Source organism: Chinchilla lanigera, unplaced genomic scaffold, assembly GCF_000276665.1.
Source record: "Chinchilla lanigera isolate Chin_1 unplaced genomic scaffold, ChiLan1.0 scaffold00009, whole genome shotgun sequence".
In the NCBI taxonomy this organism is placed as follows: Eukaryota; Metazoa; Chordata; class Mammalia; order Rodentia; family Chinchillidae; genus Chinchilla; species Chinchilla lanigera.
In genome coordinates this window covers 35,681,977-35,705,657 of record NW_004955410.1, presented here as the reverse complement: position 1 = coordinate 35,705,657, position 23,681 = coordinate 35,681,977, and the positions used below count along the sequence as shown (strand labels likewise).

Below are 23,681 nucleotides of genomic sequence, written 5' to 3'. Positions count from 1 at the left end.
ATTAGTGGTGTCACTAATCTCTGGTTGATTGCAGCCACTCAGGCTAAATGAGCAGGAGGTTTATTTAAAAGAAAAGGTAGGGAGCTGTGGCAGAGGAGATGGGAGCGCTACTGCACCTTGGGCCAGGATTAAACAATCTCTTCCCAATCAGGGACAATAAATTCTGAATCAATATACAGATCTCATAATTCCTGACTGCTTTTTGCCTGGGCAGCAACAGATCAGTCAGGGAAGGACAGTCAGGGAAGTCTATTGGAAGGACAACTTGAACCTGGTGCTGCTGCCTACTTCCTGGGCTTTCTTGCCCCTGGACTTGGAATTCTGCACAACACCAAATACTTGGAAGAGCTGGCAGAAAGGGAGGCTCTGCCTTCAAGCCCAGGGACAGTGTAGCTCCCTTGAGGAAGCCCAGCAGGGTGACAGGCTGGAGACAAGGGGTGTAGACATGAGGAAGTCGTTCTTCCTATAGTGGGCATCAGAAGGTGCATAGGATGATCTGAAAGGACAAGGCAACTGGACAGACCACTTCCTACCTCCTGAAGCTGCTGGTGTTCTGGATCAGTGACAGTCATGCCAAGAAGACTGGGGGAATTCAATATCATCCTACTCACTGCAGGCAGAGGATAGACCAGAGAATTACTAGGAAGAAATGGCTTCCCCCCATGTTGCTGCACTGATCATCAAGGAAGCCAGAATCCAAAGGTCCTATTTCAGAAAGGGGGACAAACTCTGCCATGGGAGATCTTCTCTCCTCAGTGTTAAAGTGGGTGAGAACCTTACCCCTAAGCTGTAAGAGTCAGACATCCATCTGGCTCTGGTGTCCCATCCCCATGCAGAGCACACTCTTCTCCAAGGGAAGGAGGGAGGGACCAGAGTGCACCCCAGGTGTGGTGTTTAGGGTGGAGTTTCATCTTGACTGGCTTTGGGATCTACTGGCTTTGGGGTTTGGCAGAGCACACTTCTAGGTATGTCTGGGTGGGTCTGTATCTAGTCTCCCACCCTCCTTCCTGGCCTCCATGAACTAAGCAGCTTTACTATGCCACACCCTTTCACCATGACGTCTCTGCCTTAGAGTCAGCTGACCATGTACTAAAACCATGAGCAAATGAAAGTTCTCCTTTAAGCTGTAGGTGTTGGATAGTATATCTCAGCAGCAAGAAAGCTAATACACCAGGGAATCCAATTTTCACAGCCTAGCCTGGCTTCAGCGTTTGCTGTGTCCTGGTCTGGGCCCAGGGCTGGTTGTAGGGTACCTGTCTGTTCCCTGGTGCTATGGTGGTCCCAGAATTAACAAGCAGTAGGCTCTGGGCCCATTCTGCCTTAAAAAAATGATCCAAGGAAAAGCAACCCAGAATGGGGACGAGGGGAAGGTTAAAGGGAGGCGATTCTGGAATGGATGGACCAGAGAATTGGCCAGCTTTGCCCAAGATGAAACTCTCAAACAGAGGCCATCCTGGCCCTGCATCTGATTGGGCCCATTTCCAGTGTGCAAGGCTCCATGCTGCAGGCAGAATGCTGATGCGTGACCTTGGAATTTCAGCCTGTGATACCAACCATGCAGTGTGGAAGGAAAAGGGTTATATGTTAGAGGACACCATAGTGGAGATACCCAGAAGTGTCATTGGTACTTACAGACTCCTGGGGTCTCCAGGGAACACAAAGTGGTTCTAGGCAGGTCTCTTGCCCAGCCAGGGCTTGGAAAAGGAATTCACAGGTGAGGGAAGAGAGCAGCTTATTAAATAGAACAGAAATGGCCCTTCACTTGAGGGTGTGCTTCAAAATCCCACTTACAAGTCACCATGAGATTTCTGCCCTCCGTGGTTCCATTGCACACAATAAACTCCTATCCTAGCATTTGTCTTTCTGTTCAGAAAGCTGACTCTTCTAGGATCTTCAATATCTAGCATACTGTCAGGTACCCAGAGGTACCTGGATATAAGAGTGGCCTTGCTGTGACATAGGCATAATATCTTTTTGCTTGTTGAGCTAGTTCAATAAATGTTTGTTGACTGACTGAGAAGAAAGATGCACAGATCTGAGGAGAGGTGAAGGGAGGAGGAAGTGAGCACAAAAACAGAGTAGGAGGGAATGGAGAGGGCCTTGCTGATGTAGGTGGAGGATGGCCAGAGTGTCTGTGGAAGGCCTGGGTCCTATACTGACTTGGGGCTGGGTGTACCATGTCACCAGCTTCTTACGACACACAACACCTCCCTTCACTCACCAGTTGCTCTTCCAAGTGTGGCGGACGTGGGGATCATGAATGCCGTGCTTGTCAGCCTGCTCATCCAAGAAGTCAAACATGTACTTGATGGCCAGTGGCAGGGCGGAGCCGCGGTGGGCTGTGCTGAAGATGGTCTCAAAGAGGTCGTCGACAAACTTCTGCAGTGTGCCCTGGGGAGGGGGATATTTTCAGTCCTGGCTGCACCCAGGCAGCTCTGATGAGGGGTTTGTAAAGTTGCCCCAGGGATGGGGACAGCCTCCTCTGCCTGGGTGACCTTGGGTGACCTTGTATAAGTCCATGTGTTATATCTTCTCCTTTCACTTGCCTCTGACAGCTTTAAACTTCCTCAGCTCGGGTACAGTAGACAGCTCAGTGATGGCTGGGCCTGAGCAAACCTCCCTCTGCCAGCCACATGGTTTGGTTCCGCATTCTCGGGTGGTGTCATTTTAACACTTTTCAAAAACGCTAATGAGCACGCCCTTGGTCAGAGGCAGCCGACAAACACAATCTGCTGGTTTTGTGTGGGCTTCGTGCACACTGGCTAATGAACAATTATGCATCCGGCTCTACAGAGACCCAGCAGGCCCAGTCTCAGTAGAGAAGGAGCGAAACTGCAGGCAGGAGCCGTACCCAGGACCAGAATTAGAAATGGTGCCTGGAAAGTCACCAAAGGAGCCTCAACTACCTTCCCTTGTGATGGTATAAGATGCCCCCGGGAAAAAGTGATTTTGTGATGTGGCATGCGGGAGACAATGGCAGGTGCAGGGGGCATCTCTGTATTTGAGACATGGTGCAGAGAAGGGAGGACTGTGTGCCAACACTGATATCTTAGTGGGGTTTGCCTGTGCCCAGGATTGAGCAGAGTTCTGAGGCTCAGTCCTGGGGAACAGTCCTGGGCTGACCAGCACTCCTGCTGTGGGTGGATAAGAGTCTTGCCAGCACAAACATTTCTGGGCGCAGATGACAGCCATTCCTGTGTCCCCCAGACTCCTGGCACCTGCTGTTATGCCCAATACCTTAGTGGCCAGTAGCCGAGTCAGATAGATCTCAGACACCATCTTGCTTCCCCGGTCACCCTCTTTCTGGTCCCCATGCTCGTGGTTCTTCACCAGGTGCCACATCTTGACTCCACTCTCCAGGTCAGGGGTGATCATGGGAGTTCGCGAGCGGAGGCTGTCTGGGCTGCCTGTGTACCGGATCATGTTTTCTGCCAATACAAGGAGCATCCCAAAACGGGTGTGAGGCCACACGGCCCTGTACTGGGTAACTCGCAGCACACCCCCTTCCCTGTCCAGGCTAATGACTGCCTGATCCTTCCTGCTGCTGCCTGGCACCATCATTTTGCTTCCGTTTGGTACATTGCCTGAAACGTAGATGCCTTTCTCACCACCTCCAGGAAACTATCTGCGCCTAATTCCACCCACTCAGATTTCCCCGCCCTCCTCCAGTACTTTGCATCAAGTCAAACCTTAATTACTCAATTTGTGAAAATATAAGCTTGTACTTCTCTTACATGTGTCCTTGCATGAGTTCTCAAGTCCCGTCTCAGGATGTGCTCTGTGTAGCCAATTCAGTACGCACTCAAGAGCAGGTAGCCTGTCTCCCTTCATCCGTGTTGACCAGCTCAGGCCCTGCCTACATGCCACTCACCTGCATCCTCCCCTCTGGCCTGGCACAATTCTTCCCACTGATTACTGAAAGTCCTGCCTCAATGAAATGATGATAATGGGCCTACTGTGTGGCACCTTTCTATGTATTCACCCATTTACGATCCACAATGGTTCTATACATTTGGTTGTTTTTTCAATCTCTGTTTTCCTACTAAGAACATCAAGGCTCATGACGGTCCTGTGTGGTTGGCCCTGAAGCACAACAATGGTGGCAGGACAGGGCTACCTTTGCGGTCCCTACCCCAGGTTCCCATCCCTTCCTCTGTAGCTGCACAATCTTAGGTCTAGGCCTGCCCCTCCATATAACTGCATGATAATGGTGTGACCTTTATAGTCATTTAGCGTCTGTGCATCTGAGGTATAATTTACTAATCTACATAATAGGGGGAAAATAATAATTACTCAATTCACTGGATTGTTCTGAACAAGATGTGAGAAACTGAGAGTCACAAAATGGAAAGTGTCGTATAGATTGGAAGATACTGATGAAGGTTATATTCCCTTCTCTAGCTCACGAATGAAGGTCCTGTTTATGCATTTGAATTACAGACTAGAACTAAGTTCTTGGTCACAGCCTGGTTCTTCTCCCTGCTAGTCAACCAGCCCTACTCACCCCAACTGTGGCCCCATGGGTCCACTGACTTCCAGGTGTGTTGCCACCATGGTAGCAGCTGCTCAAGATACCCTCATCTCTCTGGGACATCTGATAAGCTCTTACCATATTTGCTTGCTGAGGTCCTGGAGACTGTGGAGTTGTTCACTGCGTTATACGCTGTCACCTGCTTGGACACTAAGGCTACCACAGAGCCATCTGGCACCTAGAGGGAAAAAAAGGCATCTAAGGATGTGGGCACAGAAACTCTGCCAGCCCAGGAAACAAGAGCTTCGTCTTAAGTGGCAGTTAACACCTTGCTGGAGAGCTTGGGAACTTTGGAGGCTGTTCCCTTCCCTCTGCTCCATGGGAGGTCACCCAGCTTTAAGTGCCCAGGGAACTTCTAAGGGAACGTCTTGTCCTGGGGACTCTACCCAAGAAGCCCTGTGGGAACTATGCACGTCAGCATCCTATCTCCAAAGAGGCCAGGGGTCCCTGGTTGGGTGATGTCACTTTCCCCTTGGTCACCAAGAGAACATGAGCTGCTGGTGAGGAAGTGGGTTGTGATTTATTGCCTAGTCTTGTGATGACCCCATAATCAAGAACCAAGACTCTCAGGAAAATGGCCAGCTCCTGTCTTCCGTATTCACCTCACCTGGTAATGGGCCAGGGTGTTTAGTCTCTTCCAGTCATTTTCAATTTTGGTGGTGATGTCTTCATCTTGCAGGATCATCCTTGCCCCACTTCCTTGTCGCCACTCTGCAGGGAGAGTGGTGGCATCTCAGGGAGGCCCTCTGGCCCCTCCTGGGGGGATCCTGAGGGCCCCATGTAGGTGTCTACACAACACTGTCTTGAGGACACATCCATAGACAGACGAGTGCCAGCACAGGCTCCCAGAAACGTAGCTGCAGACTCTCACAATGCAGAGAGGTCCAGAGTTCCAGTTCTGGTTCTAATCCCAATAAGCCATGTGACAAATACGAGGATCACACCACCTGTCCCCCTCTGCCACCTGTTTGCTATGAGTGGCCATATCTGCAAGAAGTAGACCTTCAGTATGTATTGGCTAGATGAAGGAGGCACTTAACACTAAGCACTTACAACACAGTAGGCAAATGCAGGAGGCAGTGTCCTCACTGAGCATTATATACATGTCTGACTGCACAGTCTGACACTGAGAAAGTCAAGACTGCGGGTTCAGTTACTGTACACTTGCACCTGTTCCAGTTCCGGTACTCTAAAGCTGGAGGGTGAGTGGGTTGCCCTTGGAAGAGTGCCCAGGTAAAAATGTGTAGACCATTCTCACGTAGAAGTACCTCTAAACCCATACAGCTGATGTGGATAATACCAACTGTGTCATCTACCAGGCAACTAAGTCTTGTAATGCTGCTGGTATACGCTTCCATCCATCCGCACCCACTCCTCACGGGCCCAAACGCCTCCAGCTCATGGGCGGATGGGCCACACGTAGGGAAATAAGAGGCTGCTTCTCATCACCCAGATCCCACCACTGACTCAATACGAATCACATGTGGAGAAATGCACATGTCAAACTTAAAATGACACATGTGGAAATCCATGTGTATGGCAGTCCTCATGCATGCACACACATGTGCACAAGTGCACATACCCAGATACTGTTCTCATGAGCATGCACCCAAAAGGAAAAATAGCCTCTTAAATTCAAACCCAACATGTGTTCTGGCCAAGACACAAGCAATCTGGATTCCAGGCAGTGAAGACCCTGCTCACTGCTCACAGGGCTGTGGAAAACTTCTAGCACTTCTGAGGCACACAGGCAGTGCTTGCTTGTGCAGAGTGCGGTCAGGCGCAGGCTGACTGGCTAAGGCGTTTTCCACAGAGACACATATTCAGTTTCCCTACCTCGTTTCCCTCCTGTCAAGACCCAACTGCTAGTCTTCAGTTGACCACATCTGTGCATTTGTGCATACGAAGCGCTGGTCTCTCCCTGCATCGTGCATGCTAAGGCCAGTACTGCCATCCCCATTGGACAGGAAGTCAAAGTCCAGAAGAGGGGAAGCTGGCCATGACGAGCAGTAGAGATGCCCCAGGCGCAGTGTCCCAGGGCTTCCCTGCTGCCTGATTTCCAAGTTAGTGTCAAAGGAATCAAGATACAAAGGTGACACACTTGCTCATTGGAGCAGGAAGTCTGGGGGAATGTCCATTCCTAAGCCCTGTTGATGGCCCAGCTGAAATGGCTCATGGCAGTTACGACTTGGGGCCATGAGGGTGATGGCCAGGGGAAAATCTGAAGCCTCTGAAGCCTTTGGGTACCAGTGTGTTTGTCTGTCAAGGTGTTGTGTTATTTCTTGCTTTGCCTTTTCAATTTAAGCTTGCATGCATGTATGTTTGACGGGCAGGGCAAAGGAAGAACGATGTCTCCATGCTGGTCCAGCTGCCAACTGGAGGTGCAGCAGACACTGATGCAGACCAGGCTGGCTGAAGAACACAGCAGTGTGTCTCTGCAGCATACAAGGTGAATGTTCATGGTTTAGTCACATGCTGCATGGGTTGGAGTGGCAGCCCAGGGGCAACTTCAGAGCATTCACAGAAGGTGATCAATATTCTGCATTTCCCCTGTCTACTGACTGAACCCCAAGGGAGTCTCTTCCAGGGATGTGGCCATGGGGCTTCCAGGTCTAGACGGAGAAGATACCAGACAAAGATCAGTCTCTCAGGATAGCAGCCACACTGATGCTGCTTCCTGATGAAGTTCTAGTACATCTCCGTGGGATTTGAACACGTTTCATGGTCTGGTGGCCTGGGCAATGATACTTGGGAACTGGTTGTGGACCCCAGTGTAGGATTTCTATGTTGCACAATGACTCTCAAAGTTGTGCAGTATGTAGTCTGTACAGCCATACTCAGCAGCCTTGGCTCTGAGTCAGTCCAGTAATTATGTAAGCAAATGAGAGTCAGTCTGCTTCCATGTCCCCATTCAAAGAAGTAGGACAAAGGATGGCCATGTCTCTTCAGGGCAGCTAATGTCCTTGGAGTACGAAATTGCTGCTGCTACACCCCTACCAACAGGGCCAGCTCAGTGCACTGGACTGAGAAAGCACTTAATAAATATTCAATAAGTGAATGACTACATGAATGAATAAATGAATGAAAGAGACTGGTGGCTGGATGACTGTGGCCTGTTTTCCAAGCAGTAAGATCTTACACCTGTGTGCTTATGCATATGGCAGGTAGACAGTGGGCTATAGTCTGGCAAACCGCAAGCTGCTTCAGTGCCCCGGGACCAAGAGTGATCCGAACAGAGAAGCAATACCAGGCACTTCCATTGGCAGAAGTGAGAGTGCTCTTAGATGGCTGTCACTCATTCCCTAATTTTACCCCTGGGAAAATGAAAGGCAGACAAGGGCAGACCTAGAGGCCAGCATGCCAGGATGCTGCTCAGCTCACTGACCAGTGTTGCACAGACACTTCTTGGGATGCGCCTCTGGGCTGGGGACTGGACCAGGTCATCAAGCCACAAAGGTACCTAAGAGGAAACCCTCTGCTGAGTGTTCTCAGGGGGAAGGGAAGATGTGGGAGCAGATCACACACCCTAATGTGGTGTTTACCACCTAAGATCAACCATGTGTGAGCAAGTGTGCAGGAAGGAGAGGGCTGGCCTTCAACCTGAGCCATGGGTCAGCCATGGGCATACTGTGATGAAGGCAAAGCAAGCTGCCTCCACCAACTTCATACTTGATGCTCTGGGAGGCCACTAGCAGTGTTCCTTGAGGATGTGTTTCTGTTTCTACAAAATCCAGTTTTGCCAGTGGGGTGCTCACACTTCAGGCAGGGATGCTGTGCAGCAGGCAGGCAGAATCCTCAGTCATCATGGAAGCCGACATGTAGTCATAGGGCCACAGGCTACCCAGAGGCTTCCTGGCTGCCCAGCCCTGCAGGGCCCCAGCCCAGCCCCTGCCTTGGGTAGGGATCCCCACAGCAGCTGAGAGGGAGTAAATGTTGCCATTTTATCTCAAACAGTTAGGAATGCTTCCTCAAATGCCAGTATGAGGATCGTGAGCTGGAATCAAGGGAAACACTTAGCCTTGTTTTTAGAACTCCTAAGCCTGTTATTTTTGTTCTCTAGTATACAGAAAAATTGCTATGTGTTGTCTTCTGAAATATCAGAAAGGCTTAAAAAAATGAAGTGCTGTGCCATCCCAATGCAGTCTTGATGAAAGGAAGCCCGTGAGATGGGCAGCTGGTGTTGGCAGCAACAGTTTACCCTGCTGAACTCCAAGTGGAAGAGAGTGTGGGGTACAGCTAGAAGGTGGCCCCACATTCCTGTAATGGAATGATTTAAGTGACACACAAGAAAACCCACTCCTCAGCGCTCACTCTTCTTGGCTCACAGTCCCCACTTTTACACTGTCACCTGGAGCGCACACCCATGCCCACATTGACTGACCTTCTCTCCTTTCCTGACATCCTTCGTCCAGGCCAGCTCTGGCCTCTGTTTTCCTAGGATCATTATGGAATGTCTCAAGGAAGCTCAAGGGTAGACTTGGGCTCCACTTGTTGGTCTTGAATGATTTTGTGACTTTGTCTGAACAGAGGATGAGCCACTGGACTCTACTCACTGAAGCAGACAGAACCAGAGGCCAAGGTCAAGGCCAAAGCATGAGGCTTTTCCCTGCCGCTGTAGCAGTCCACCCTCCAAAGCTGCGTGGCTGGGCCATGAAATCTCACCCCAACCCTACAAGGCTGGGACAGCTGAGGGCGAGGCAGGCCCGACACTTTCAGACACAAGGGACAACATCCTGTGCCTGTGCACTGCATACAACTGCTTAATTCATTCCCAGGAGCCTCTGAATACCAGGGTCTGAATAACAATAACAATAAATTGAACCCAGGTTTCTTAATCCCCATCCTACATTCTTCTCATTAGACTCCCTTATCTTGCGTATAAAACAGCACTAAAACTACTTCTCTTAGTGGCCATCCCTGAGAGGTGACCTGTATGAAGCGACCACACCAAAACAACTGAGAAGCAATGTGACAACTCTGCCTATGGCCAGCATCCTCGGAGTGAATGGTGAGCCTCCTAGGGAAGATCTGGCTGCCCTTATGGCCCAGAAAGGGACCAAAAATGCCTCCAAGCCACCAGACTGAGAGATACCAAGATCAGAAGTGGCCAGTGTGAGTCCTGAGACAGGGTGACTATTTCTCAATGCATCTTCCAGACAAGAACACTGACTGTCTCATCTAAGAGGCATGTTTTGTAGTTGGCATGTTGAAAACCCCTCTTCAGAAGATCTCAGCTCCACTCATTTGTGAAATCAAGGTTCCTGAGAGGGTCCATGGTGGTTCAGGCACTGCACTATAGGACAGTTACACCAGGGAATGGAACGTTCCAAAGCCCTTGCTGTGGAGACCTTCCTGCACAGAGAAGCTGTGTGGAGCCCTGTGCTCAGGGCCAGGGGATCCAGACGGCAGAAATGTGAGGGGATAGACACAGAGGTCTACTTGGGAAGGAGGAGCAGGCATTTGCGTGACTGGCAAAGGAACAAGTGTTCTGGTCCAAAGGTGGTGGTACTTGTATGACACTTCAGGGAAGTCTGAGTATGAGCCCTTGTGGGAAAATGTTGGAAGAAATGCTGGAAGTTGGGAAGTGAGTTCGGGAAAACTCTGCAGGCCAGGCCCAGGTGTATGGGGTTTATCTGGGCACTAAGGAGATGGGAGGAGAGGAGAAGGAGAGGATGCAGGAGGCGGGGAGCCCTGCTGCAGACAGTGAGGGGAACAAAAGGCAGACTTGGAGTTGCTTGAGAGAGGAGCCATAGGTGCTTGGAGCTGCTGCGGGAAGAGGGGTACAAATTGGCAAACTGGTGTGTGCTTCGCTAAAGGAAGCTGGGGCTCACCAGATGGAAAGGATCCCTTGAAGCTACCCTGGAAGGGATGCTACTTCTGAGGACAGAGCTAGGTGGACTCTCAGAGCTAGGTGGGCTACCCATCAGCAGGTACCACACTGAGATGCAAATCCTCCCTGCAGTGAAAGATAAACACACCATCTCAGTAGCTGTGGCCCTCATGGTGGACGTGTACAGGTGGCTGCATGGGGCCTGCACACGCATGCATAGTCATATGTGCACACATACTTCATTTTGCCCAAGAGGGGACCGAGCAGGCTTTGCAACGGCCTCTCCCCAGTTCCAGTCTTCCTGTGGCCATCTCTGCTCAGACACATCACGGGTTTCAGAAGGTGGGAAGCAGAGTGGCAGGAGAGGAAGACGGCCCTCCAGGGTAGGTGGGGCTGAGAAAAGCAGCCTTAAGATCTACATGGGGCCCACTTCACAGCTCATCTCCACCTTTGTTCACCTTGGGCCCTGCAAACAGGTTCTCCCAGGAGCTCCCACTGTTCCAATAGACTGAACCAAGCAGCTCCACACACTTGGCAGCAGGTGAGCCCCAAGGAGACACCTTGCCTGGTCCCGACACCTTTAGCTCCCAGCAACCAGAAGAGCAGGAACCAGAGAAGAAGTGGGGGTAGCCATGACAGGGGTCCAATAGGCTGCTAAAAAGGTCAGCGGATTGACCCAGGAACTGAGAGCTGACCATCAAAAAAGTCTTGTTTTAAAAAATGAATAAAAGTATAAAGCAAGTTCTCAAATATAAAATGATGGAATTATGACACTTGCTACTTAAAATTAAGACATGTGACACTACACTTCCTAAATAGAAATACATCATCAGCGTGTAAGGCAGCAGGTGGTTTGTGATCCAAATTGCAGTGCACTAGCTAGCTGTTGCTCTTTAGAGATGTCCGGAGAGGAAAAGGCAAAGCTGACTGGAGAGATACACTAGAAAGAGCCCGATGGATGAGTATTCTTGAATATGAAGCACAGGGCTGAAGGCAGCACGCTGGGTCAAAGAAGAGTTAAAAAGGTAGGTGGTGGCAGTAGAGGAGGAAAGGTGACCCTGGTATTCATATGCAGGACACCAAGAGAAAACAGCCAGTTCTGACCTCTAGAAGCAGCTCCTGCCTGGCAGCCTGGTGCCCTGCTCCAAGCACCAGGCACAAAGGACAGACGCACTCACGATCCAATTTGTTACACTTGCACCTTCCAGGGAGAGAGGGAGGTGAAATAAAAAAAGAGAAAAAAATCCCATTATCTTTATCTGTCCTTCCCATCAGGTGCAGCGGAAAATGCAAACGGGGGAGACAGCTGCTGTGAACTCTTTATATTTCACTCAGAAGATAGTGTATCTTTTTATTGCATACAGGAATTACTTATTTGAAAAAATATATCCTTTCAGTGTGACCTGAGCAGCAAGACAGAGAGGGGGTTCTCTGTGGAGAGGCGGAGTTCCGGGCTATTGATAGAGCATTTGCATTAAACTGGAGGAATCTCTGGAGGTCCTGGCAGTAGCAGAGGGAGACAAGAGGCCGGGAGACTGCCTGTGAAGGGAATGGGAGTTCTCTCCACCTCCCCGCAGTGTGACCTGGCCTGGCACGGTGCCTTGCAGCTGCACATTCTCCTTCTGAGCAAGAACGGAGAGTGGCACCCGTGATTTCCTCTGGGGAGTGAAAGGAGGACACAGAAAGAGTCCCTCAGCTCAGACAGAACACGGTCTGCCTTTGCTGCTATGCTCAGAAATGACAAACATCAAGTCTTATTGGTACCTCAATGTCTGGCACGAAGTTTGCCACGAGGGTGGGGGCTCTTAGGATATGCTTGTTGGAGATGCCAGCAATGCAAAGAGGTACCTAGCCTGCCCAGATACCTGCAGGTGAAGAGGGACAGAAACCCTGTGGGGATAGCACATTTGTTCAGCGTGGTGCCCCTGGGCACTGTGCTGTGAGAACGCCAGCCTTGCTCACCCTGTGCCTGTGAACACCTTTCCTACCCCAGATTCCAGCCAAGACAGGCTCTGTGACCTTCACTGTGGGTCCTGCGATGGTGACTTATGTGTCAACCTGGCTGGGCAGAGTGCCCAAATATTTGGTCGAACATTATTCTTGATTACCCCTGAGGGTGCCTGTATATAAGATCACCATATAAATCAGCAGAATTCAAGTAAAGCAGACTATTCTCCGTAACATGGGTGGGTCTCAAGTCAGGTGACTTCTTGCATAGAACAAAAGACGGATCACCCTGAGCAGGAGGGAATTCTGCCAGCAGAGCCTTCTGCTCTTCCTTGCATGTCCAGTCTGCCAGGTTGCCCTGCAGATTTTGGACTTGACATCCTCCATAATTATACGGTCCAATTCTTAAATATTCTTTAAAAGCAATTCCTCCCTTCCTCTCTCTCTCTCTACATGTATGTGTATGTATATGTGTATACAAAAGCTCAATTTAGGATGGAGTTATAGGCTGATAAACCCATTGTAAATTTACAATATAAGATTTCTTAGCTAAACTATGGATCATCACAGCTTAGCCTAACATACCACAAACATCCTCAGAACACGTATGGTAGCCAACAGTTGGGCAAAATCTTCTGACACAAAGCCTATTTTGTAGTAAAACACTATCTCATGTAATTTATTGAATACTGTATGGAAAGCAAGACAGAATAGTTGTATGGGTACACTTTCCTACCATCGTAAAGTTAAAACATAGTAAATCCATCCATGAAGTTGGGGACTGTGATATGTACGCATCTTCCTGGTTCTGTTTGCCTGCAGAGCCCTCATGGTCCCTCCTTGTCTGGAAAAGGCTGGTTAGGGGCGAAGGCAGGGATGGGTGAGCTCTGACCCAGGAGTATAAATGCAGTACTAGGAAGGAGAAAAAATAAAAAGGAAGGAGGAGGTACCCTGACCTTTGACAGGAGAGGTCAAAGCCAGGCCAGGCAGGCAGGGGGCTGGGACTTGATTTCCTTGGGACAAAGACAGGGGTAGCTTAGCATGTCTGCTTCCTTCTGAGCTGATCTGACACAGGTCACCCTGTCTTTGAAGGGTCTGGACCCCTGGAAAGGTGTGGCAGCCTCTGCCCAAGGCCCTCCCTCAGCTGTGGGAAGAGGAGGCACAATGGGGAGATGCTATGTGTGGCGCTGGGCTGTCTTGCCTCTGCCCAGTGCCTGGGTGGGTGGGTCTTCTCTGTGCCTGCGTGCCTGGTTGCCTGCGGTGTACACTAATTTGTGGTAATAATCACACCTTCCTTTGTAAGTTGCTTTCCGGCCTTCGAAGCACTTTCACCTACAGGGTAGGAATAGCTCCCCTTGCCCTACTCCCAGGGAGAGGCAGAGGCAGAAGTGCGTGGAAGGGGCAGTGCATTCTCTGTGGGGGCTTTGTTTTCCTTATTGTGCAAACTGGCTTAGGCAGAAGGAAGTCCAAGGTTTGAGGGGCAGGTCCCAACTTTGGCTTTTGTAGCAATAGGCAGGAAACTTGTGAGAAGAGGCCCCTCGAGAGTGGAGCCTGAAGTCCTTCCACTGTGGGGCTCAAATTGCTGAGACCCGTCCTCTTTGGCTTCTCCCCTTCACTGGAGCCCACCGTGCGGGTGGCCCAGGAGCATGTGTAGTGGGAGAGGGAGCCTCGCTGTGTTCCTAGGAACCTAGAGCATGAGCTGCTGGATGAGTGTGGTATCCGTGGAGATGGCCCCCTAGATGGCCGCCACTATGGCTGCAGGGTGAGGTGCATCTTCCTATCAAAACCTCACTTTGCTGGGTTTTCACCCCCAGATCAATGAAGGAAGCAATTTTCTAAGCTAATAAGTAGCTCCTCCCTTCCCATTATCAATCAAGGGGTTCCCAGGATGGGGAGGACTGGTCCTGAGCAGCAGCCAGCAGACATGATATGGTCTCTCTTCAGGAGACCCACAGGCATAGAAAAGCTTCTCCCTGAGTTTGCTTCCAGAGGATGAACCCTCTTAGTTCTGGATTGAGGTGATGTTGAAGAATGCTGCCCCCAGCCCTTCCTGAGCTCCATCAAGTGTGTAAGTTCCCACAGCTGTTCACCACCCTTGAATGGAAGAGATGAGCATCCTGAGTGACCACTGAGCTTGATTCTGTAACAGGAGGCTCACAGAACCACCCACTACTTGCCTCATTAGAAGTGATCTCATTTTAAGTACAGAGTACCCCTTTCCACATGCCTGCACACTCAGGGGCTCTTTCCTCGTACCAGCATGACCTCTGCAAACTCACTGTCACATGTAGATCCTTGGCTTTCTAACAGTTCTTTTTCCTAGCCCTCGTCAGGAGAGGTCTCCCACCCACTTTGCAGATAAGAACACTGAGGAGCTGAGTGTGCTCTGGCCCTGGGTCCCACAAAGGAAGCAAATAGAAGGAATGTGGATGCCACCTGGTTAATCTACTCAGCTCTTCCTGGACAACCTGCTAGGGGGTACCTTGTGAATCCTCTGGGGAAAGGAACGCAGAACTTTCCAGTAACTTCCCCTTACCTTGTTAGCCTGTGAGATCTTTACAGCAGAAGGAGTGAGTCAAGTGCATGCACACACACAGGTCCACCCAATGCCTGCACCAATGGACACGTCCACCCCATCCACCCATCTCACAGTGCTTCCTCCATGACCCAGAAACACCATGCTCAGGATACCATCACAATGGAGGGGGACATCTGCTCCACAGGGCCGCACACATCCAGCCCAGAGCAGAGCAAGAGAAAACAGGGCTAAATGAAGAAGGGAGAATGCAAGGGAGTTAGCAGAACTTCCTGGTCCTAAGGCTCTTTAGGCATTGGAATCTGGGGGAAGTGAAGCAGCTGTGGGTAGAGGGTGAAAATTCCCTCTGGATTTTAGCAAAGAACACAAATGCCCATCTGTCTTAGATGGCTTAGCTCAAGCCAGCTTAGGGGCCAGATGGATGGGTCTGAGGACTCTGGAGCCCCACTCGCCCATTGATTGCCAGGAATCAATGCCCATCTCTCACATCCAGCATCAACAAACAGGTACGTGCAGTGTCCTGTCCAGCTTTACTCTTGGAACCAGTAACAGCAGGCGATACTTACCAAGTGTGTACTATGGACCAGAAACTGCAGAAAAAGACCTTTACACACATCACCCCACTGGACTTCTACTACAAAGGAGGTACTATTATGGCCTCTGCTTTATATGGCAAGGAAACTAAGGCACAGGAAGGTTAAATAACTAGGCCGAGGTCACACAGCTAGGACTCAGTGGCACCAGGAATAAATCCAGGTGTCCCAAAATGCTTCAACTACCTCTCTTCTACCTACCTCTTCAGAGCCTGGGGCTCCCTGGGAGGATTGCCCCTGGATAACATCCTGCACATGCTCAGGCGAACCATAGCTGGATCTAAGCGCAGCTGGCCCTAAGTGGCGTGCCCTTGTTTATATAGGCTGTGCGATCTATTCATGGAACATTCAAATACAGTGTCATCCTGCTCCCCAGCAGGCTGTCATATCTCATTTTTCTCTATCCTTTCTCTCCATTCTCTGTGGCTGACCTACATCCCTTTAGCTGTAGATATTCAGCAAAAATTATAGGTGCGGAACAGAGGAGAGGGGATGAGCCTGGGGAACAACAAAGGTGGTGGCAGGACCTTGACCACAGGGACTCAGATTGGCAGATTTTGCCTTTGAGTCCCTTCATTCAGACATGATGTATCCACTCCCAGCCCTTAGTCACTCAGAAGACCCCAGAGGTATCACCTCCTGGCCAGATGGCCACTGGACTGCCAAGTGACCTGCGGCCCCTTTTCTGATCACTGCTTATAACCAACTCTGGCTAATGCCAAGCAGGCCATGAAAGTAAACCCCATGGGATTCTGGGGGTCCTCCCCTTCTGCTCCCTGCACCCAGCTCCACCTGCTGCGGCCCTGAGAGGGCAAACGGTGCTCAGGACCAGCTGTGGGGCAGCCGACTAACCAAGGTCCATGTCTGCCGCCTTGGGCCGGTGGGAGCAGGGCACATTCTTGAAGATGGCATCCAGAATCTTCTCCTTGACCTGAGTGATGGTGTCACAGTTCAGGATCTTCACAGGGACCTCAGGGCTATTGGCATTGTCTGGGCTGACACAGCTCAGGACCTGCGGGTTCGGGGGAGAGGTCACATGGGTGAAGGCAGCAAGAAGAGCAAGAATGGTTCCTCCTCTCAGGATGGGTGGGCTGACTCCAGTCCACCCGTGTCCCCTCCAGGCCCACTGTCTTCTCCTGTTCAGACAAGTAGGACCCTGCAGCAGCCTCAGTGTCACTGCAGGAGTCCAAACTGCACACTTAACTTCCATCAGGACAAACACGAAATCCTGATTTTCAAAGGGAACAGAGTCTGAGCATAGGGAGGCAATGAGGGAATCTGCAAGAGACTGGCTTTGATGTTTGCAAGCACAGACTCTCTCAAACACGCATGTGCACATGCAGGGGACACCAGCTTCACAGCACATGCACAGCCTCACCCGCCTCGGCATCCCCACCCCACCCCTGTGCATCACTCTGTCCCTCCCGGTACTCTGCCCCAGACACTCAGTACTCAGCGCCAAAGGGAATCCGGTTCCTGTCTCAAAAGATTTAATAGCTCTGATTGTGAGGAGAGGTTGGGGCTGAGAGGAGGCTGGAGAAACTACATATTCTTTAGACATAAAAAGATGCCCTTTAAAAAACTGCAAGTTGATGCCACCTGACATGTCTTCCTGGCTCTGAACATGAAGTCATGGTCAGAGGTCCAGGGAACAAGGCCATTGCCTGGCTTGGGGCCTCTATTTCTCTTTTGGGAACAAAGTAGAAAAGTTAGTTAAAATGCCAGGTCATCAATTTTTTTTTTCTTTTAAGAACGTCGAGGCTTTTCCTCTCCTGCCCTTCTCATGTTGGGCTCTGCACTGTGGGGGCTCCTGGGTGATGCCAGCGACCAGCACAGGTACTAAGGGGCTCAGAAATGAGCTGGGGCACAAGAGGCAGGCAGTGAAGTCTTCCCACCCTGGGGACTGCGGCTGGTTGGCCCTGCCATCCTGGGCCCCAGCCTCTTCCTCTGGATCCTGGGGCCTCTGCGTGCCTCCCCTTCCCCCCTTCCCTCTCACCCCCTCCGTAACAATTTCCCCAGGGCCCCATCTGGTTTGCAGAGCCAGACAGCAGCCCCCTCCCAGCCCATGCAGTGATAATCAAGACCTGGTCCTGGACGCCTGGATTTCATTAGCAAGTAGACTGCTAGAGCTCAAAAGGGGCACATGCTTATTGCATTAAGAAGAAAACAATTACCCTAAAGCTATAAAGCCAAGTGCCACCCTCAAAATCCCCTAAACTGAAAATACTGATGGCAGGGTCTCTGGACTGTGCTTCCACATGTGCCTTCTGCTAGCCACTGCCCTCTGTCCAGGGGCATTCCAGCACCTTCCTTCCACTCAGTAGCCGCGCACAGCCTGACCCTTCTTCCTATTGCTGTGGTGGCCTGCTGTCATGTCCTCTGGGCCGGTGGCAGGTGGTTCAGATTTCCCAGGGCAGCAGCGCAATTTGTCTGGGATTTCTTCCTTGAGACCATGACCTGCAATCTGCGGTTGATCTCCTGGCGCTTCTACTGCCCTAGCAGTTCAGGGTGGCCTCATAGGAACAGCTTGACTGTGCTTCGGGACCAGAGGGGAAGCAGTGGCCTCAGGAGGACAGTGTCCCTGGCCAGGGGCCATGGCACAACTCACCCAAGAGTTCTGTCCCTACCCTGCTTCTTGGCTACTTTCTGAACGAACTGCCTGCTGCTTTCTCTGCTAGGGAAGTGCCCCTCACATGGATGGAACGACTGACTCTGACCCAGGACACCTGCGGCAGGGATAAGATTCTGCACTCTAGCATCCTGCCAGGTGGGCATCTAGCCTCTAACAGGCTTCTAGCTGACTATATAGCACTCCAGCAGCCTCCTGGGTGGGTATCTCAGTCTGCCAGGCTCCCAGGTGTGGGTGACAAGGGTCTTGGCACACTCCATTCAGCAGAGCCTTTGTCCATGCTCATCCGAATTCTAGCATCGCTCTAATTAATCTCTCAGTTCTTAGGAGATGCACTTAGTGTGCCCATGAGCCTCTCAGAGCCCCTCTGTGGTTATCCTTCCTACCCAGGGCAAGGTAACGATCAGCTAACCCAGAAGAGCTCTGGGCTTCTCTAGTCATGGCAGAAGCCCGTCATGGTCCACTTTTGCATCTAACCCTCTCACCTGGACTCTCTACTACCTTGCCTGCCGTGGTGCCCACACCTTCTTCCCTCCGTCTTCACAATGGGTGGAGCCCCTCACTCAGGTCTGGAGGGGACTAGTCAGTATCCCTCACGGTGCATCACCAAGGAAAGCCATCACAGCTTCTTCCCCTTTCGCTCCCTGCCCGGTGTTGGCACCTTAATGGCTGCGCAGCCCTGACCCACTCGTTCCACTGCATTCTCTCTAAGTGAGTCACCTGGAGCCAGCTGGGGCACTAACAATCCTCTGGCCTTTGGAATAAAGGCTGCTGCAATTCGGTGACAGAGCATTATCACGACTCACTGTGTTCCATTCAACATCGGGGAGCTGAGAGAAGCAATGAAAGGGAGTGGAGGGGGATGGGGCAGGAGACATTTAAAGGTAACTCTCTCTCATTAAGAAATCCATTCAGGTCTCTATTTTTGGAAGGGTTTTTCCTCCATTTGCCATTTTAATGGGAGCCTCTAACTCTCCTTCACAGCAGACAGTAACTATGAGGAACCTGGGGCGCCTTTGAATCCCTATAGGGAAGTAGCCCCGTGAATCTGCCCAGATTCTGCTGGGATCCCTGGACTCCAGAAAGATGTGAGTAGGGTACGTGGATTGTGGTTACAGCCCGCCGGCCAGGAGGGATGGCTTAGCTCAGAGGTGGGAATCATCTGTCCAGCTGCCTAGGGGCCCAGGGCTCACCCCCAGCTGGGTAGGAGTTTGTTTGAGAACCCTCCTTCCCAGCTCTGCCCCACCCTGACCTGCTGGTAACTGCATTTTAATCTCACCCATCCCCTGCACCCTTCATTTCCTTGCTGTCTCTCTTGCCTCCATTCTTGAGTGCCACCTGCAAGCTACCTCTGACACTCAGCTTTTATCTTACTTTCTTCTTCCTTCTACTTCCTCTCCTCTTTCTTGAAAAAAGGTGTAATGGGAGGTTTAAAAAACTTGCTAAAAAAAGCCTGAGAGTGAGCTCCCTGGGACTGAAGAGGCAGTAGGCAGCCAGCGGTCAGAGGGACAGTCTTGCTGGAAGGAGGTGGGCGGGGTTGTTGTGAGCAAGCAGAGTGAACATTGACACTGGGCTCCCACCTCCATTCTGGACAGTTATGATGATCTCCATCTCAATAGGCTCTATTATTATTATTATTATTATTATTATTATTAATTATTATTATTATTGTGCAGAAAAAGAAACCCAAACTCAAACAGATTAGAGACCTGTCCTAACTCATCAACTAGTCAGAGGCAGAGTCAGGGCTCAAATCCTAGTCTGATTCTAACCCTGGGTTCTTAAATGTTAACCTTCGCTGCTTCCTAAGACAATTGCTGCCCCCAGGAGGAAGCCTGACCTTGACCCAGGCCATCCCCATGTTCCTTGGACAAACACTTTGCACCAGTAGGCCATCCTAGTTACACAGCTTGGTCACAGCCCTGTGTGAACCTTGCCTGGTGGGTAAGTGTGGGCTGCAGAACCAAAGGAACTATTTGTAGTTGCTTCCCCTGCCCACCCCTGCCTGCATGAACCTGTTCTGTAGGTTGATTGATTCTCCAGTCAGGAGAGTGGATGGGATGTTGCTCACTAGACAGTCAGCCCAGCTGCTGGGGCTCCAACCTCATGATTCAGCACCTGGCCCAAAGCCATACCAGCCCACACACTGAAGTGCTGCTCAGACATAGCAGACCTACTAGGTGCCCTGGTACTGCAGTCCAGAGGAGGTCTGAGGATAGGGAACAGGTAACACCAGCTGGATCCCTGAAGGAGACAGAGCTAGACAAGTGGCTCTTCGGCATTGCTTCTGTCCTTTCTGCAGAGCAGGGCTGCCCTGAGGCCAAAGCCCACTTGCCAGGGTCCAGGAGGAAGCAGCAAGGGTGGCTCACCAGGGTCTTGTACTCGATCTGCTGCCGGATAAGTTTGTCCTCGCTCAGGGAGTAGCGGGCCTCGCCCGTGATGGCATCGATGGGCCCCTTTTCCATCTGCTGCTTGATGGCACAGAACAGGGAGAAGAGGGGCTCCCCAGCGCACTCCTGGATGCAAGAAGAAACATGCTAGCAGAGCTCTGGGGCCGCAGATGTGCAGAGCCCACCCTGCATCCCTTCTTCCCCCACTTTGGTCCATCCTTCTCCTTGACCCCACTTGCTGCTTTGAGCAGGGTTTCGGTTCTCTTTCTGCAACTCCTCACTGCTCAGATTGGTGCCCTGCTCCCGGCTCTTTAGACACAGTCTTCCCCTGTTCTACCATTTCCTGCTACTTTTCTGAGGCTCCCTTCACCTGCTCCTCCCCAGCTTTCTGAGGCCTAAGGAAGAGGCAGAGGTCAGTTCTCTGTGGCACTAAACCATTAGGAAACAAGTCAGTAGTTAGAAGTCCAGTAGCGCCTCAGCTCATCTGCCAAGACAGGCAGCTTCCAGACCTGCCTGGCCCCTTATCAGCTTCTCTAAGTCTGAGGCTAGGAGATGGGAGAGGAACTCAGGGCCCAATGGCTGAATTATTTTCAGCTTAAAATAGGGGTCTAGCTGCCAGAGCCCATATGTCCCCTTCACGCAAGAGATTACATGCTATGTGGGACTGTGTCTCTGAAACTAGCACTGATCATAGGCTCTGCCTTCTGAGACAGTTTATAACAAGGGATAACTCCACTTCTGGGGGGTTAGAAGCACCACGCCCCCATGAGTATGGATGTGGGAGGCATGGAGTGAGTTAGGGCAGGCCAGGCAGAGGAAGGCTCATGCCCAGGATGAGGGGACCATGGCAGGACTAGACCTACATCCAAATCCTATCCTACCTTGAGGAACTTGTAGAGGAGGAACGTGAACCAGTTGGTCAACATCTTCTCAGCCACTGACTCCGTCCTGTCACAGTCACCCAGGTAAGGGGCAGAGGAAGACAGAGAAAGAAGCAGTTGGTCAGGCTCACTGGTTGGGTGTGCAGAGCAAGGGATTCCCTCCACCACATTGCTGCTATGGTTATTAGATCAAATCTTGAGATCCTAACACACAGGAAAATTTTATGGACCTTACAGCCCAGGGGGGTAAGAGGTGTTTTCCTACAAAGCTGGAGGGTGACATGCCAGGCATCAGGTGTCAGGCTCACACCACAGGGGCCTTTATCCTGGGCCTGTCTTAGCACAGCACAGACAGTTTCATAGCACTTTGTGACGATGACAGTGCCCTCCACAGATGCTATCCACACGAGGCTACCTGAGCACCTGAAATGAGGCCAGGGTGCCTGAAGAGCTGAAAATTTTCATGTTAATGACTTTGATGAATTTGGATTTGAGTGGTCACCTACGGCTGGTAGCTCCGTTGTTGGACAGTACAGCCTTAGTGAACTTCATAGGCTGATGTGTTCATTTGAGTGAGAAAAGAAACACATAAGCAAACAAACTCCCAGGGAGATACTATTTTGGCAGGGAATACAGAGGAAGATGCCAGGGGCAGGAGGTCAAGACCAGGTTATCTCATCTAGACAGACTCCGTAATCCCAGCTAAAGACTCCCAACATTGGCAGCAACATGGAGCTGTAGACCTAGATCATCCCAAGAGATGTCAAAAGCCTATTTCAAAGGCTTCCATATACTTTGGAACTTCTCCTAGAAGCCTTCTGCCATCTAGGATTTTATTTGAAATGGCAGGAAGTTCCTTCTTAAGTCTAACCTGCAACTTTTATGCTATGACAGAAGTCCAATTCTTTCTTTCTTCTCTCTCTCTCTCTCTCTCTCTCTCTCTCTCTCTCTCTCTCTCTCTCTCTCTCAACTGACGATGTAGCCCCAGGGTTATAGTTTGGGTTGCATCCTTTTCAAGAAAGTGAATTACATTCAAGCTTGTGCTAAGTGCTTGGCTTGCTCCAGAAACAAACTAGCCCATCCACGTAGTTTGGGTAGAGCATAAAATTGCAGTTGTCGATAAACAATAACTAGAATCCCAAGTAATTCAGGTTGTTGCTGGCACGAAGTGAAGCTGGGAAGAAAAGAGAAGAAAGAATGTTGAAAGGCAGGGACAGCCAGGAGGAAGAAGAGAAGGCAGCAGAGGAGGGCAGAAGGAGCAGAAGCATTAGGAGAAGCAAGAAGAGAAAACAAGACGGGGTCTGCAGAGACTGTGAGACCACGCCAGGAAATTGTCGGTGGGAGCTCTGGCAGGCAGCGGCAACCCTAGAATTATGCCAGTGGGTGGCTGCGTGGTGAAAGTAAAACAAAAATCAAAATGATCTACCTTGCTGTTTCCAAAGCTGTATGATGGCATCTCTGCGCAGCAACCTTTCACAGCTGTGCAGGAAAATATGCCCCCCTCCATACCAGAAAACAGCCTGCAGCAAATGCTTCTGAAAGCCAGATCTACACACTGGGCCAACTGGGGCCACTGAGGCTGGGCCTCAGACCCAGAGATCAAGGGTGAAGGCAGGAGGGCAGACAGACAGGAGTGGGAGGCAGTGCATGGTCCAGGCAGGGGGCTGGATGTGACAGCTTCACACTGGAATTTTCTAGCAGCAGATATGCCAAGGCTAGAGATACTGGAATTCTGAGTAAACAGGAGAAGCACCCCTCCTCAAATAGGAGCAAGGTGCAGAAAGAGCTCCTCTGTTTCCCATAAGAGGAAACTAAAGGGTATGGTCAGGCACTCATACCTGACCCTGCAGGTTCTAACAGTCGAAGGCAAATATCTGTGTGCAGCTATGAACCTGCACCCACTCAGAGCCTATAGCAAGGGCCAGGAAATACTTGCTGGGCTGCATTGGGTAAGATGTTAAAAAAAAAAGGCTTTCTCTCAAGACTTCTCAAACTTTAATATACAGGTACATCCAAGTCACTGGGGTCCTCATTAAAATGCAGATTCTGATTCAGTGGGACGGAAGGGACCCAAACCTCTCTGCAGTGTATTTCTAACCACCTCCAGGATGCTGCCGCTGCTACTGGTCTACAGGCAGCAGGAAGCCATGGGGTCTCTCTATTTCCAGTTCTGACTTTGAGAAGGCTAGGGATGGTCTAAATGACTTCTGAAAATTTTGCGAGAAAAGAATTCCAATAGAAAGGATCAACATTCAGGGAGTGGAAGGGCAGAGAGGGCAGAATGGAATGCAAGGAGAAAACAATGGCTGAACTGAGGACCACGGCTGAGTAACAGGTACTCGCA

The 23,681-nt window shown here is 50.8% G+C and overlaps 1 protein-coding gene across 2 annotated transcripts in view; it reads right to left on the bottom strand.

Annotated features, from left to right (window-relative positions):
• The window catches only part of Plxna4 (plexin A4), a 433,053-nt gene that overhangs the window by 8,437 nt on the left and 400,935 nt on the right, over positions 1-23,681 (bottom strand). For both annotated transcript variants that reach the window (XM_013510647.1, XM_005377544.2), the window contains exons 23-29: positions 21,338-21,404; positions 20,436-20,582; positions 16,290-16,449; positions 5,139-5,242; positions 4,610-4,709; positions 3,238-3,428; positions 2,222-2,391 (exon numbers count right to left, since the gene is read on the bottom strand). In XM_013510647.1, the coding sequence (XP_013366101.1) occupies positions 2,222-2,391; positions 3,238-3,428; positions 4,610-4,709; positions 5,139-5,242; positions 16,290-16,449; positions 20,436-20,582; positions 21,338-21,404 (939 nt within the window). The remainder of the gene's footprint in view (positions 1-2,221; positions 2,392-3,237; positions 3,429-4,609; positions 4,710-5,138; positions 5,243-16,289; positions 16,450-20,435; positions 20,583-21,337; positions 21,405-23,681) is intronic.